The following is a 12,943-nucleotide window of genomic DNA, read 5'->3' as shown; positions in this document are numbered from 1 at the left end:
GGGGAATCACAAAGAAAGGAATTGAGGCAAAGCCACTGTTCTAGTCTTCTCGAAGATATGGGAGGGGGAGGGGAAGGTGGAGAGAGATGAAGAAGAAGCAGTCAACGAGGCAGAACTCCTCATAGGAATTATCTTTTCCCTCGTCTTATCCGCACCCTCTATTTAAAAAAAAAAAAAAAAAAAAAAAGAGCACGTTGAGTACGTTCTGGATTACTCATAGGGCCCCCCCTTTTTTTCCGGGCCCCAAAGCGTGATCTGATTTATAATCGCCCTTTAAAGCTCCAGAGGCTATCAGGCACCTGGAAAGGAGCCCCACCGCTCTGCCGACGAGCTGCCCCCGCGAGAAACGGCCTCGTGATTCCCCCGCGGAGCCGTCCCCGCCTCCCCACTCCGCCCCCGCCTCCCCCGAAGCCTACCAGCTGCCTCTCCCCACCGCTCTCTTCTCCTCTCGGCGCTCGCGTGCGGGACGGTGCTGGCGAGGGCCGGGCGGCAGCTGGAGGTGACGCCGGGAAGATTACGCCTGTGGCAGGGCCCCGGCCGAGCGGATCTCTGCGCGCTGCGCAGAGGAGCAGCAGGAGCGCCGGGATTGCTGTTGCCTAGCCCAGGTGGGTAATCGCGCGGCCGCCTGGACTTCCAGTGCCCGGCTTCAGCTGTTCAGCTGGATCCTCCTCTTCATCCGCGGTTTCCTGGCCAAGCCCCACTCCCAGCGACCGCCATCTACCCTCCCTAACAGAACGCGTCCCATCTGCCCGACTCCCAGCTCTCCCTTGGTGCGCGGCGCAGCGACCCCCGACCTGGCCGCCACCTTACCCCCACCAGCGAAATTCACGCCTGGGGATGCCCAGAGGCTGACACCCGCGCTGAAGTTGCGAGAGATTTTCCCCATCCCTTCCCGACTAAGAGCCCTGTCTCACCAGAGGGCTCCTGAACAGCAGAAGCCAAAGGCGCGACTCCGAGCAGTAACCTGTTACTTCCCCAGAAGCTGCGGTCTACCGTGGCCCGCGTTACAGCAGAAGCGCGCGTGCAGGGCTAGGTGTCGGATCCCAGGGTGCTTGTGAAGGTGGTGGCAAGCAGGTGCTACTCTGCGGGGTCTTAGATCTACCTAGATTGGCCGGCACCTCAGTCCCGGGGCCTTCGGTAGCCACCGCGCCAGCGCCGAGCGCAGTACAGCGGCGTCGCGCACGGATCCTAGTCTGCCGCCTTCAGAGAGCAGAGGCCAAGTTCGTTTCCCCCAGTAATGTTTCCCTTTCTTGCCTCACTCAACCTCTTCGGCTTTGTACAGCGAAAAATCTGGGACCTCCGAGAGTTGGGTGGAGAGGGAACACAAACCCGGACTGAGACTCGTCCTAGGCTTCCAGACAGCTCAAAACAGGGTGGGACAAGAGGGAGACAAGGTTCCGACCCGCTGCTTTCTGGATGTCTAGAGTGCAAGGTGACTGTGGTTCTTCCCCGACCAAATCCGAGAGAGAACGTAAAAATATGGACCCTTTTTTCCTCTCACCTTGTCTCACCAAAGTCCCCGGTCCTCGGAGCAGTTAGCCTCCTTCTTTCCAGGGAATTAACCAGACACAACAACGGGAACCAGACACCGAACCAGACGTGCCCGCCCCGTGCGCACTCCCCCCGCCCGCCCGCCCGCCCTCCGGCTGCTGAGAGCCCAATGGGGCTTGTCGTGGCTCGGCTGGAAAATCGCGCACTGAGCCTCCCTTGCCCTGCTAGCCCTATCCCCCGTACCCCTGCGTCCTGAACTGGCCTTGGGCTCCCCTAGTCTCTGCGCTGCACTTCAGGTCACCCTGCTCGGCCGCCAGACTGGAGAGCAGCCCGGGGCTACGTTCCCCGCGCCGGAGTCCCAGAGCTCGTGCGCACGTCTCCTCCTCCCCTCGGCGCACCCCGACTCAGCTTGTTAGGTGCCCTTCCTTCTGCCTCTCTGTCCCAAGCCCAGACTTCTGAGGGGAGCGTCGGTGCCCCCCGACCGCTCTGTCGCCTCCCGCGCGGGACCCCGGAAGCTCTCCCCGCACTGCTCTCGCTTCTCTTTGCAGCCTGTTCCTGCGCCCGACTCGCGGAGGACCCCGGACAGCAGAGGCCCCGGGACAACCAAGCTGATGGCGTCTTCGACCCCTTCTTCGTCCGCAACCTCCTCGAATGCGGGAGCGGACCCCAATACTACCAACCTGCGCCCTACAAGTAGGTTCTGCCCCAGTTTCCTATCAAACGGGCTGCGGGGAAGATGGGGGCGCTGGGACGTGAGGAGGCTGCGCTGGTGAAAAGGGAAGGGGGAGCGCGGAGACGATGGAGGCTGAAAAGAAATGGGGCCCTGACCTGGGTCTCGGCCAGAGGTCGTTTGACTGACAGAAATGCCAGGCGATTCTGGGGCGCTGGAAAGTGGGAGCCACGCAAGGTTCGAGCAGCGGCGATCCTTGGGGGCTTCGCTTCGGGGGAGGGACGAGAGGGGAGAGTGTTTTTTTGTTGTGTGTGATTTCTTTGGCTTGTGGGACGACAGGGGTCAGGGCAGAGGGCGGTGTGAGGAGACTGTAGTCTCGGCGGGAATAGAGAGTTTTCTGTCTCTTGCTCTCGTTGAGCCGAGCTCTGACCCCCTCCTTTACCCCTGAGCTGTGCTCGAAGTCTATAATCAGCGGAAATTGCGACGTTAATTGCAGCTTTTAGAAAACTCGGGGTCCCTAATTGCTCCAAATTTGCGTCGAGCTATTGACGGTTGAGGGAGAACCCAGGGGCGAGAAAGGTGCATAAAACGGTTTGAGACTGAGCCTCGACATTTCAGACAATTAATTACATCTCAGACAAAAAGAAAAAGAAAAAAGAAAAGAAAGAAAAAGGAGCGGGCAGCAACCTGAGTGGAGAGAGGTTGGGAGCCAGGAAGCGACAAGAAGCTTCGCTGGGCGGGAGGAGAGAGCGCCCTTCTCTTTTCTCCAGGGTAAGAGATCTGTCAGCAATTGACAGGTCGGCAAAAGAGAAGAAAAGGGGAACCAGATAAAAGGAGGGAAGAGGGCTCTATGCTTCCCCACCTCTAGCTCAGTGTGCTCTTCAGCCCATTTCCAGAACCTGTCTTTAATTCAGATTTATTTCCTAGCCTTCCTGTAGAAGCCTGGCAATGAAGGAATTATTTTTCTTTTTTTCCACCTTGGATTGAAATGAGTCCCCTCCCCTCAATCTATCAGCTCCAGTAGTAACAGCCCCAGATTTTCTGTATAAGAGGGGCTTAGGAATGGCAGTGTGGTTAGAAGGGCTTATTGCTATGCTTTTATGGCACTTTCTGTGGGCTTCAGAAAATGTCAATTGTTCCCATCAACGAAGATGGGAGAATGTCATCCCGCGAGTCCCCTCTCCTTGGCGCTGCCACTGGATCCCCTGTCCCGGAGGCCTTGTCTTAAATCCTGAGGTTGCGTTTCAGTTCCCTTTGCAGCTCCCTCTCCCCACCCCCCAGGCGAGCTACAATTACCCACACAACAAAGAAGGGCTCGGGAGAGCAGCCAGCTCTGGTGGCACGCGAGCCGGGCACTGGCTGCTGAGGTGGCCTAACCAGGCCGGGAGGAATGAGGCCTGCCCGCCTTTGTCTGTTGCTCTGGCCTTGATGGATTTCTTTTCCAGACCTCCCGACATTACCCGCCCCCTTTTTGCCCCGAGAGGGCAGAGCGACCGCTGTGTTCACCCACCTCAGAGTCCTGCCCCCATACCACCCCACCCAGGTTAACCTTACCTCCCCACCGCAGCGGGCGGTAGAGCACAGACGCCTAACCTCTGTTCTGAGAACCAGTGGAGGCGCTGACCTGAGTTCGCACATGGCCTGGTGCGCACGGAGGGCACCGAGGCAGAGGTTGAGGACCCTGCCTGGGAAGAGCATGCAGCACCCGTCCCGAGAACCCCGCCGTCTGCCCCAGCAGCCCAGCTGTAGGTGGGGACTCCAACCTGTAAGCACACGCCGGGCTTTTTACTGCTCTCGTCCTCCCTTGCAGACACACCCTCGCCCGCCTAGCGGGCTCCGCTTTCTCACCCTTCAAGGTCTCCTGGGCGGTGGCCTTGATCAATACGCACAATCTTAATTAGCCTCTTGCTCCAGCAACCCCTTCTCCCTGCCCTTTTGTAACCCCCAACTCCGAAAGGCGGTGCATTGGGTCTGAACCCCAATGCCCCGGCTGAGTAACCTTGGAAAGATCGCATAACCTCTCTGAATCTGTTTTATTTGTAAAATAAGTCTTAGGTGAACACTCTTCTTGTTTCATAGGGTTGCTCTGTGGATTAGCTGAGATGGCGTTTAAGGCGAAAGCACTTTATTGAGTGGAAATAACTCTTTACCCGCCAGTTATTATTACAAGGATTTTGCTTTCGCACCGATTTCCTGTCTGTGGCAGGAACTCCATCTGTGACACGCTGTCTCGCTTACGTCGGTCTATTTCTTCTCCCCGCTGGGGCTCTGTTGTGCCTCGAGTTTAATGGATGTCACTCTCCTTATCGCCGCCAACAGTCGCGCGGAGCTGAAAGCTCGGACCCGGGCGGGGTGGGGGATGGGAGGGATTGGAAGCGCCTTGCTTTGAGAGATACGAAGGGAATTTCACGCTGGTCCCACAGCACCGGCGCGCGCGGGCCCCACGGACACCCCCGTGATCCTTCTTGCAAGCCGAATCCCAAGGGCAGGATAGACCCCGAGGAGTCTGAGAACAGTCTGGTAAAGAAGGAAAACACAACGGCTCCTAGGTCTGCCATTCGGACCCAGAGGAAAGGCTACTGATTCCCTTTGCCTTCGCCAGCTCCAGACCCGAGATGTCAGAGGGAAGGGTTAATGAGGGGCAGGTTGGGAAGAGGGGATCCCGGATGAGGACCGGAGGCGCACTATTGTTTCCCAGCTCTGGGTCCGACTGAAGAGCAGCCATGCGAGCCCGATCATCTAGTCAAATACTATTTTTCACCCAATTAATTCCTGAACTCTTCCGCGACCCCATTTCATGCCAGTTTATTTTAAGCTGCCACTGGGCTGGAGACCCGCCAAGAAATTATGAGACGTTTTGGTCCCAGATGCCTCTGTGTTCCCTTTCCGGGCTGCTGTGGTCGCCGTTCCAGGCTGCAGAGCGGAGATCAGGGGACGGGGCGGGCGGATGGGTGCTGGGTAACATGAACGGCCTGGCCTGGTCTTTGGTACTTGGTCCACTAGAATCTCGCTTCTCCAGCTCCCCCGCCCAGGTTGCTTGGAGGCCTGGGGGCCGCGTGAGTGCTTGACCTTTCAGAGACACCATTCTATACCTCAAAGTGGGAGCAGGAAGGGAGTGTCATGGGCACTCGAAGGGCACTAATCTGCCCGTCGGCCCACGCATCTGGCTTCTTGCTCTTTTTAGGAAGGAGTTTTTCTCGAGGAGCACTGGCGAAAGACCTGCCTTCTCCTCCCCAGACTACCTTTGCCCTCGACCCAGTCCCCCACGCTCCGAACCTCACTGATAGCACCTCTTTTGCTTTCCAGCATATGACACCTGGTGCGGCGTGGCCCATGGATGCACCAGAAAGCTGGGGCTCAAGATCTGCGGTGAGTGCAAGGGCCCGCTGGGGCCCAGCAGGGCGGCGCAGCTCTGGGGCTTTGAGGGTTTGGGACAGTGGGGTGCCAGAGGAAGGTGATCCCGGCTCTTGGGCTTGGCTTTCTAAAGTACCTACAGCCCCGACGCCTGGAGAGACGCCCCTTTACAAGTCTTAACCTCCTGCGCCTTCCCTTGACCCGGCTGGGGGGTGCATTTTCGCTGGAGTCCGGGACTACCAGGAGACTGCGGGGCTTCCCGGATCTAGGCGCAAGAGCGCGAGCATAGCGCCCCCGCGCGGCAGCCCCGCTCTTCTTGCCGGCTTCGGGGCCGATCCTAAGCGCGCGCTCTACCTGCGTGGGGAAGGTCGGGTTAAGACCAGCGCTGGTCTGGTTTTCCTGGAGAGCAGGCCTAAGGCATGGGTTCCGCCTGAGGCGCGGGCTGGTTCGTCGCCTCCACCCTACCCGCCAGCGTAGGTGGCCTCCCCAGCTCGAGAATGTGCCCCGAGATGTCATAACGGATTCAGATTTCGTTCTTTCATTCTTGGCCTGCAGCCCACAGTGGCCTGCCTGGGGGAGGTGTGGCGCCCGGGCCAGAGGGTTTGCCGAGCTTGCCCTTGAAGGAGGAGGAAGGAAAAGGGGGCAGGCGGGGGCGTGGGGCCGCCAGAGGAGGAAGGGGGTGTCGGGCACGATTTGCAGCGGAGAGGAAGACAAATAGATCTGGGAGCTAGAGAGGAAAAAGAACCGTTCTCCGGAGACGCGAGGGTCTGAAATGAAAACGCCCAAGGGATGTCATTTTTTTTAAAGCAAAAAAGGAGATTTGTTCGAAGGGACACAGCTGAGTGACTCCGGCTGAACAATGAGCACTTGCTTTCCTTGCTACATTTCACCGTCTAAAATCTCTAGCCTTATCGGGCCAGAAAATACGGACGTCCCCGGGCAGGGGGTGGAGGGGCGGGGGAAGATTAACGAGGGGCTTATTAAAGAGCCATCCGTCAGCAGCTGCTCGCGGGAGATAGCGGCCGAGCGGGCGCGGGGCTCCCTTGCCCCCGCCCCGAGCGCCCCGGCGCGAGCCGGCCGCTCCGCGTTCCCGGTCCTGCTCTTCCAGCTTCTCTGCGTCCGGGGACTCGAGGAAGGCGGCGGCCGGGGCCAGAGCGGACAGGGGAGATTTAGCGTCTCCTGGGAACCAGCCTCCTTTCCCCGCTTTGCCGCGAGGCGCCCTTGGTACGCTTCTAGGGCTCTGTCCCCTTGATCCACGGCGAGGAATCGCTGCTCAGCTCCTCGACGCAGCCATCCCCCGGGGAGAGCCCAGCCCGGCCGCGGGGTGGCCCCGGGTTTGGCCCTTTCCCCGGCACACGAGGCCCTCGGGGCTAGGCCGGGGCTGCAGCGGCGTTTGCCCGCAGCTGGCCGCGGCGGAGCTTTGTTCTATAAATAGCCCCCTCCCCCAGCCGCCATTCCCGGCTTAATGGCCCGTTCTGCGCCCGGTCCCTTCGGCGGCCACGGCGCTCCGCTTCTGCAGCCGTCATTGTCATGCGGGCGGGCAAGCAGAACTGAGCGAGCCCAAGGCGCCCACCGCGGTCGCCAGCCGGGTGGGGGAGACTTGGGGTGAGGGCTGCCTTCCCCGCGGTGCTGGGCCTGCCAGGCGGGCAACCTTCGTCCGCCCCGCACTCCCGGGGCCCCGCCTCGTGCCGTGGGCCGTGTCCCCCGAGGCCCCCTTCCAAGTTAGGGGAAGAAAAGATCTACTGCCCCCTCCGAAAACACGCCCTAAGTGCCCTCACAAGGTAAACGGGCAAGAAAGAGTTGAGCTTCGTTGGGTCTGGAAATAGGGGTCCCCGAGTTTGCATTAATTTATTATGAGGGGGAGCTCTTGAACCTCTGGGGGCTGCCATCCTCAGAGTTTCTTCCCTGTTCGTAAACACCTCCTCCCCACCCCCACCCCAATTTCAGGGGTTTCAGGAAAACTTCGACCCGTTTGACCGGAGGAAGGGCTGGTAGTCTGTTGAGGGGGAAATTGCCTTCCACTAAAATGCAAGATTTGGGGGCCACAGGTTCGGAGGCTTCACATTAGGCTTGATTCTGAAAGGTAACAAAAACACCAGGCGGATTTACTTTCCACCCTGGACCTTGGGGGAACTCTGGCTTTCCAAAGTGCAGTCTTTGGATTAGACCTGAATCCACCGGCAACCCCTCACCTCCACACATGGACATCCCAACTCCCTTCATCCCAGACATTCAGGAGCCTGGATGATGCCTTCTACACACTCTCCAGGTTGGTTTGAGCTTTCGCATTAAGACAGCAATGGAATTAATTGTCCTCTTCTCCCCTCCAAATCCATTGCCCTGGGTGACCCTCATAAACACCTTCAGTACCTTGCCACGATTCAATTCCCAGCCCCTCTCCTACCTCCCTTTTCTGGAAGCCAGGGAAGAAAGCTGCAAAGAAGGCTCTGGTTCTCACCAGTGGTACTCTTTGCTTGGGAGGCAGAATCCCCTGGGAAAATAATCAGGTAGAAGAAACCCAGGGTTTGCCAAGAGGTAGAGTGGGGTAGCTACAAGCATGGCGCATGACAAATAGAAGGAAATGCAGGGGCCCTGGGTTCTGCTAACTTCCCAGTGTATCCTTGGTCCTCCATCACTTATACATGCAGAGGTCCCAAACTGGCTGCCAGCCCCAGCCTATGAGCTGTTTTATTTAGCCCATGCAGTGTGTATGTGCGTGTGTGTGTGTTTAATGATGTGTCAGTTGCGGTATAACTTTCAAACAGAGAAAGACTTCAAATATTCTGTATTTCTGGCTTCTCTTGAAATAAGAAGTTGGGGTGGGTATGGGGGAGATCTGGCAAGGTATTTTCAGCACATAAAAATCAGAAAAAAGAGTTCCTTCCTTTAAGAAGATGCAATTCCATTCTACATCTTGCTGAGCAAGAGCAGGGGTGATGAGCTTCAGCCCCAATCTCCCCCCTTGGCCGTGTGCCCCTCTGCCACGCACAGCTCATAGACCTGCTCAAGAGAAGTGTTCCCGAGTTCCCTACACTCCTACCCACTCAATGGGACCCCAGGCCTTTGAGTTTGGGAGCAGGGGTGAGGAACCAGCCTCAGGATCTCCCCTCTGCCCAGAGGAGCAGTCATGACAGGGGTTGCCTCCTGTTCTCCCCTTAAAGCTAACTGGGGTGCGACAAGCTGACCAAAGTCAGGTGCAGCTTTGGCTTCCCTCTGCTTTTCCTTTTGCCTCTTGGGAATGTTGAGTTATGCTCAACATATGCTGGGTTACCAGTCACTCGTTGTTGAAACTAGGTCCTCACAGGTGGCATGCAGAGCAGGAGAAAATACAGTCTGCTTCAGTCTCAGAGAGCTGTGCTTCCAGGACCCCTGGCTAGCCAGGGAAGTTGTTCAAAGCACGGACTTCAATATCATCCACCACCTGGTCACCCTTGGAGAAGCATACGTTTCTTTCCAGAGCCTCTCAGAGCCTGGAGAGAACTCGGTCATTTACCTTTTCTTGAGGGGTCTGATATTTTAGAAAACAAATACCTTCCAAGATATGGTTATTCTGATAATAATATGCATTAAGTGTTCATATTAGCAAATTAGTGGTTTTGAACACAATTTATAATGCATCGTAAGTATGCTTTTCAAAAGGTAAATATAGGATTTATAGGAAATACAGATTCCTAGTGCACCCCAAACAGTGTGGTCCAGGGATGAGATGCAGATTTAAAGTTGGGTCATAATTGTTATCTCTCAATCCTATCAGGACAGCTCTGGGACTGCCTGTGTCAGACTGGAAGCTAATATCCAAAGTCAGGTCATAGGTCATAGGTCCTGCCGCTGCCCAGGAAGGCATTCTAAGGGGTTTCACTCTAGAGACTGAAGGCTTTCCCAAGGAATGAGACAGAGCCAACCAGAGGTCAGACACCTGAAGAGTAGGAGTTCAGTGGGCAGGACCCCACCTCCATTAGGCCCATGGATTTGGTCTTTTCAGCCTGGCAAATTCCATAGCTCACTGTTCCAGGTGCCAGGGAGCGGTCCTGGAATTCAGGAGCCGAGTGCTCCTAACACACTTCTGGTAAATGAGGGTTGGCTCCTGGTTTGGGACTCTGGGCTTTGTATGGGGAATTCAGAAAGCAGGGGGGAAGGTGAGGACCAGGATACAAGCCCCCACCTTTACCGCCAAGTGTAGACTCTATTACAGTGTCTTACCCCCTCCCGCTGTCCTTGGGGGCTTCAGCGATAAGTTTACAAGGCGCTTGGAACAATGAAAGGCCTGGTGCCTCTACCTTTCTTCCTTCCAAAAATAGACCCTGCTCCTGTGCGTGGGCGGAGTCCAATCACTGCAGCCTTCCCCTGCATCCCTCCTTCCTCCACCCCTTGCCGCTGAATTGCAGTCCTGGGGAAGTAAAGCTGAATTCCCCAGATTAACTTGCCTCTCCTTGAACCTCCTGGGACTTTCCTCCAAGCCTGTCTTGTGATGTGCATGACTCCCCAAGGATCTTGGTATCTACAAAGACAGCTTTGGGGTCACTAAGAAGCTTAGAACTTTCTTCTTCTTTTCAGTGTGTTGCATTTTGGGTTAAGCTTGAGGCATAATTGGAAGAGATGCTGAGGGAAGGAGGGGGTCAGCAGGTCCTGAGCCCCAGATGGAATGGGTGTAGGTACTAGGGGAAGGAGTGTGCTCCTCATTGGCAGAGTCTCCAGCTTTTTTGCCTCAACCTGCTTCTCCATTTGCCACCAGTGGTGTTTGTGTTGCTCACCTCAGGCAGCAGAGATTTCTACTCCTTCTGAGGGGCAGAGGTGAGGTGCTTTGTACCCTGCCCTGGGCTCCAAGTTCAGTTCTGTGGGGTTCTGGAAGGCTTTCTGGCTTTGTTACAACACTGGTTCCCATCTGCCAAACTGTTAAGTTCCTGGAGGGTAGAAGATCTGTCTCATTTATCTTCATCTGTCCCCTGTCCTAGATGTTTAGCAAAGTGCTTTTCCACCCTAGGTGCTCAGTAAGTATTTCCAGGATGAAATGTCATCACACATGAGGTTGTATGCTTCCTTATCTCTTTCCCCAAGACCTTTATTCAAGGAGAGGGGGGTGGTGGGGAGACAACTTCACTTCAGGCATGGGTCAGAGAAATCACACTTATATTCAACCCCATGAGTGTTACCTGGTACCCGAGGAAAGCATCTTCCCTAACCCCCAGTGCTGGTCCTCACAGCCTCCTCCCTCTGCTGGTCCTCGCCCCCTCCTTCCTCCAGCTGCACAGCCCATAAACCCAGTGCCAGCAGCATCCTCTCCAATTGTGTCTTTCCCCTTAAAGCCCCATCCTGGAGCTGGTTACTGGAGTGGAAGCTGTCCAATTGACTTAATTCTGAGTTCAGAGTCATGGTCAGAGAGGGGAATGGGCTTTGCTTTCTGTTTTTCTCTCTTGCATGACTGGGTCTGTGCCACTGATGACACTTGGCACTGCCCCTTCCCCGCCTGAAGGCCAGCAGTGCCAAAGCCCTTATGTATAAAATGCAGACACTCAGCTTCTTCTCAGGAAGCAAGAACGCTGCTTGAACAGTGGACCTGGGCTGGCAGCTGACCCTCCGAGGCTGGGAATTCAGTGCATTCTTTCTGACCTAGCTTCTTGTGCTCTAGGCTTCTTGCAAAGGACCAATAGCCTGGAAGAGAAGAGCCGGCTTGTGAGCGCCTTCAAGGAGAGGCAGTCCTCCAAGAACCTGCTTTCCTGTGAAAACAGTGACAGGGATGGCCGTTTCCGGCGCACGGAGACCGACTTCTCCAACCTGTTTGCTCGAGGTAGTCCCCACCTCCTACTCTCCCCACTCCCCAACCCTCCCCTGTCCTGTCCAGTACTATCCAGTAGGTTTCTTGACTTTTTCCTGAAATTTACTTCCTTGACCAAAACTATCATGACTCCTTCTGAACTGTCATGAAACGGTTTTCCTAGTATTTAAGTATAATATCTCCTTTCTTCCGTATGGCCCAGGACTTCATCATTTTGGAAGCTGGATGAGGGCAGTCGGTAAAAACCGTCAACTCGGGACACTTGCAGGGAAAAATATGGTTTCGTAGACTCTCAGAATCCGAAAGAATCTCACATATAAGGAAAACCCAGTGATTCCCATAATAGCATTTATCTTCCAAGGTCAGCAACAATGACAAAATCACTCTGGGGGAAGCTGTGTGCCTGGGCCCAATGACCACGTGTTGTTCTGAAACTCGTTTTCCTTTTGGAGATCTTTCATTATTCCTGCTGCCCCCACAACTCTGATCTGAGGAGAGCTTTCTTTCCTCATCTCTCCTGAACAGCTTGAAAATAAATCCCTTTTTGTCCCCTTCCATTAACTCCCTGTAGGCCAGGTCCAAACAGTCAGTCAGACTTCATTAATCCTCAGAGATAATCCAGGGAAGCTACACAGAGCATCATGTAAAGCCAATCTGCTCTTGAATTAGGGCCGAAAACTTCTGTCGTGCCCCCTCTGGTTCTCCTCCCAGGTTAACCCAACCTGACTATGTCTACCAGAGGCTGGTACCCAAAATCACCCCTGGACATTCCAGTGCCCAAGCCCAAAGGATGAGGTCGAGAGAGAGAGAGAGATGTGGGAGTTCCCTCTCCCACCTCTCTGAGGCCCACCTTTGAGCTCTTCTTTTCTAAGGACACTACAGAGGACTACTCTGCAAGGGGGATCTCAGCCTCTACCATCAACAATCAAGTGTATTATAATGGTCAACCAGAAGGCCAGTGCATGAATCAGATGTAGTGAGACACACCTGGTCGCAGGGCAGCAGGGCAGAGGCCTCCATCACGCTCCTGACAGGTGCCCAGTCATTCTGAAGTGGACAACAGCTGTGACTGGCCACTCATGGCTTCTCAAAGCTCTCCATCTATGAGCAGCCTAACTACCAGAAAGTCTTTCAACCTTCAGAAAGTGTATGCAAAACCTCTGTGTGCCGGCATGTGTGTATTTTTTTGGGGAGATGGTATGTCACATTACCCATGCGTATACATAACCCGGAGTAAATTAGGTCTGTAGAGATACCAGGCCTGGTATTTGGGATTTCTGGGCTGAGGAAACCTAGACAGGAGCCCAGCCATAACCACTTGTTGGCTTACCCCCCGCTCAGATCTGCTTCCAGCTAAGAACGGGGAGGAGCAAACTGTGCAGTTCCTACTGGAAGTGGTAGACATACTCCTCAACTATGTCCGTAAGACATTCGACCGCTCCACCAAGGTGCTGGACTTCCATCACCCACACCAGCTGCTGGAAGGCATGGAGGGCTTCAACTTGGAGCTGTCGGACCACCCCGAGTCCCTGGAGCAGATCTTGGTTGACTGCAGAGACACCCTGAAGTATGGGGTCCGTACAGGTAAGGGTGAGAGCCAGAGGGACATGTGGGAGGAGCCTTGCGCTCCATCACATCCTTGCCGGTCAACTAGG

General features: G+C 55.5%; 1 protein-coding gene across 1 annotated transcript in view; it reads left to right on the top strand.

The window, feature by feature from the left end:
* The first annotated feature begins 231 nt into the window (after positions 1-231).
* The window catches only part of GAD1 (glutamate decarboxylase 1), a 40,159-nt gene continuing 27,447 nt past the window's right edge, over positions 232-12,943 (top strand). Inside the window, exons 1-5 of the mRNA XM_004744054.3 lie at positions 232-605; positions 2,040-2,184; positions 5,468-5,530; positions 11,142-11,300; positions 12,630-12,872. Coding sequence (XP_004744111.1) covers positions 2,103-2,184; positions 5,468-5,530; positions 11,142-11,300; positions 12,630-12,872 — 547 coding nt within the window. The 5' untranslated portion in view covers positions 232-605; positions 2,040-2,102. The remainder of the gene's footprint in view (positions 606-2,039; positions 2,185-5,467; positions 5,531-11,141; positions 11,301-12,629; positions 12,873-12,943) is intronic.

This window comes from Mustela putorius, unplaced genomic scaffold (genome assembly GCF_011764305.1).
Source record: "Mustela putorius furo isolate JIRA1106 unplaced genomic scaffold, ASM1176430v1.1 tig00003869_pilon_pilon_pilon, whole genome shotgun sequence".
Lineage (NCBI taxonomy): Eukaryota > Metazoa > Chordata > Mammalia > Carnivora > Mustelidae > Mustela > Mustela putorius.
The sequence above is the reverse complement of the archived record's forward strand: the minus strand, read 5'-3'. Positions and strand labels throughout refer to the sequence as shown.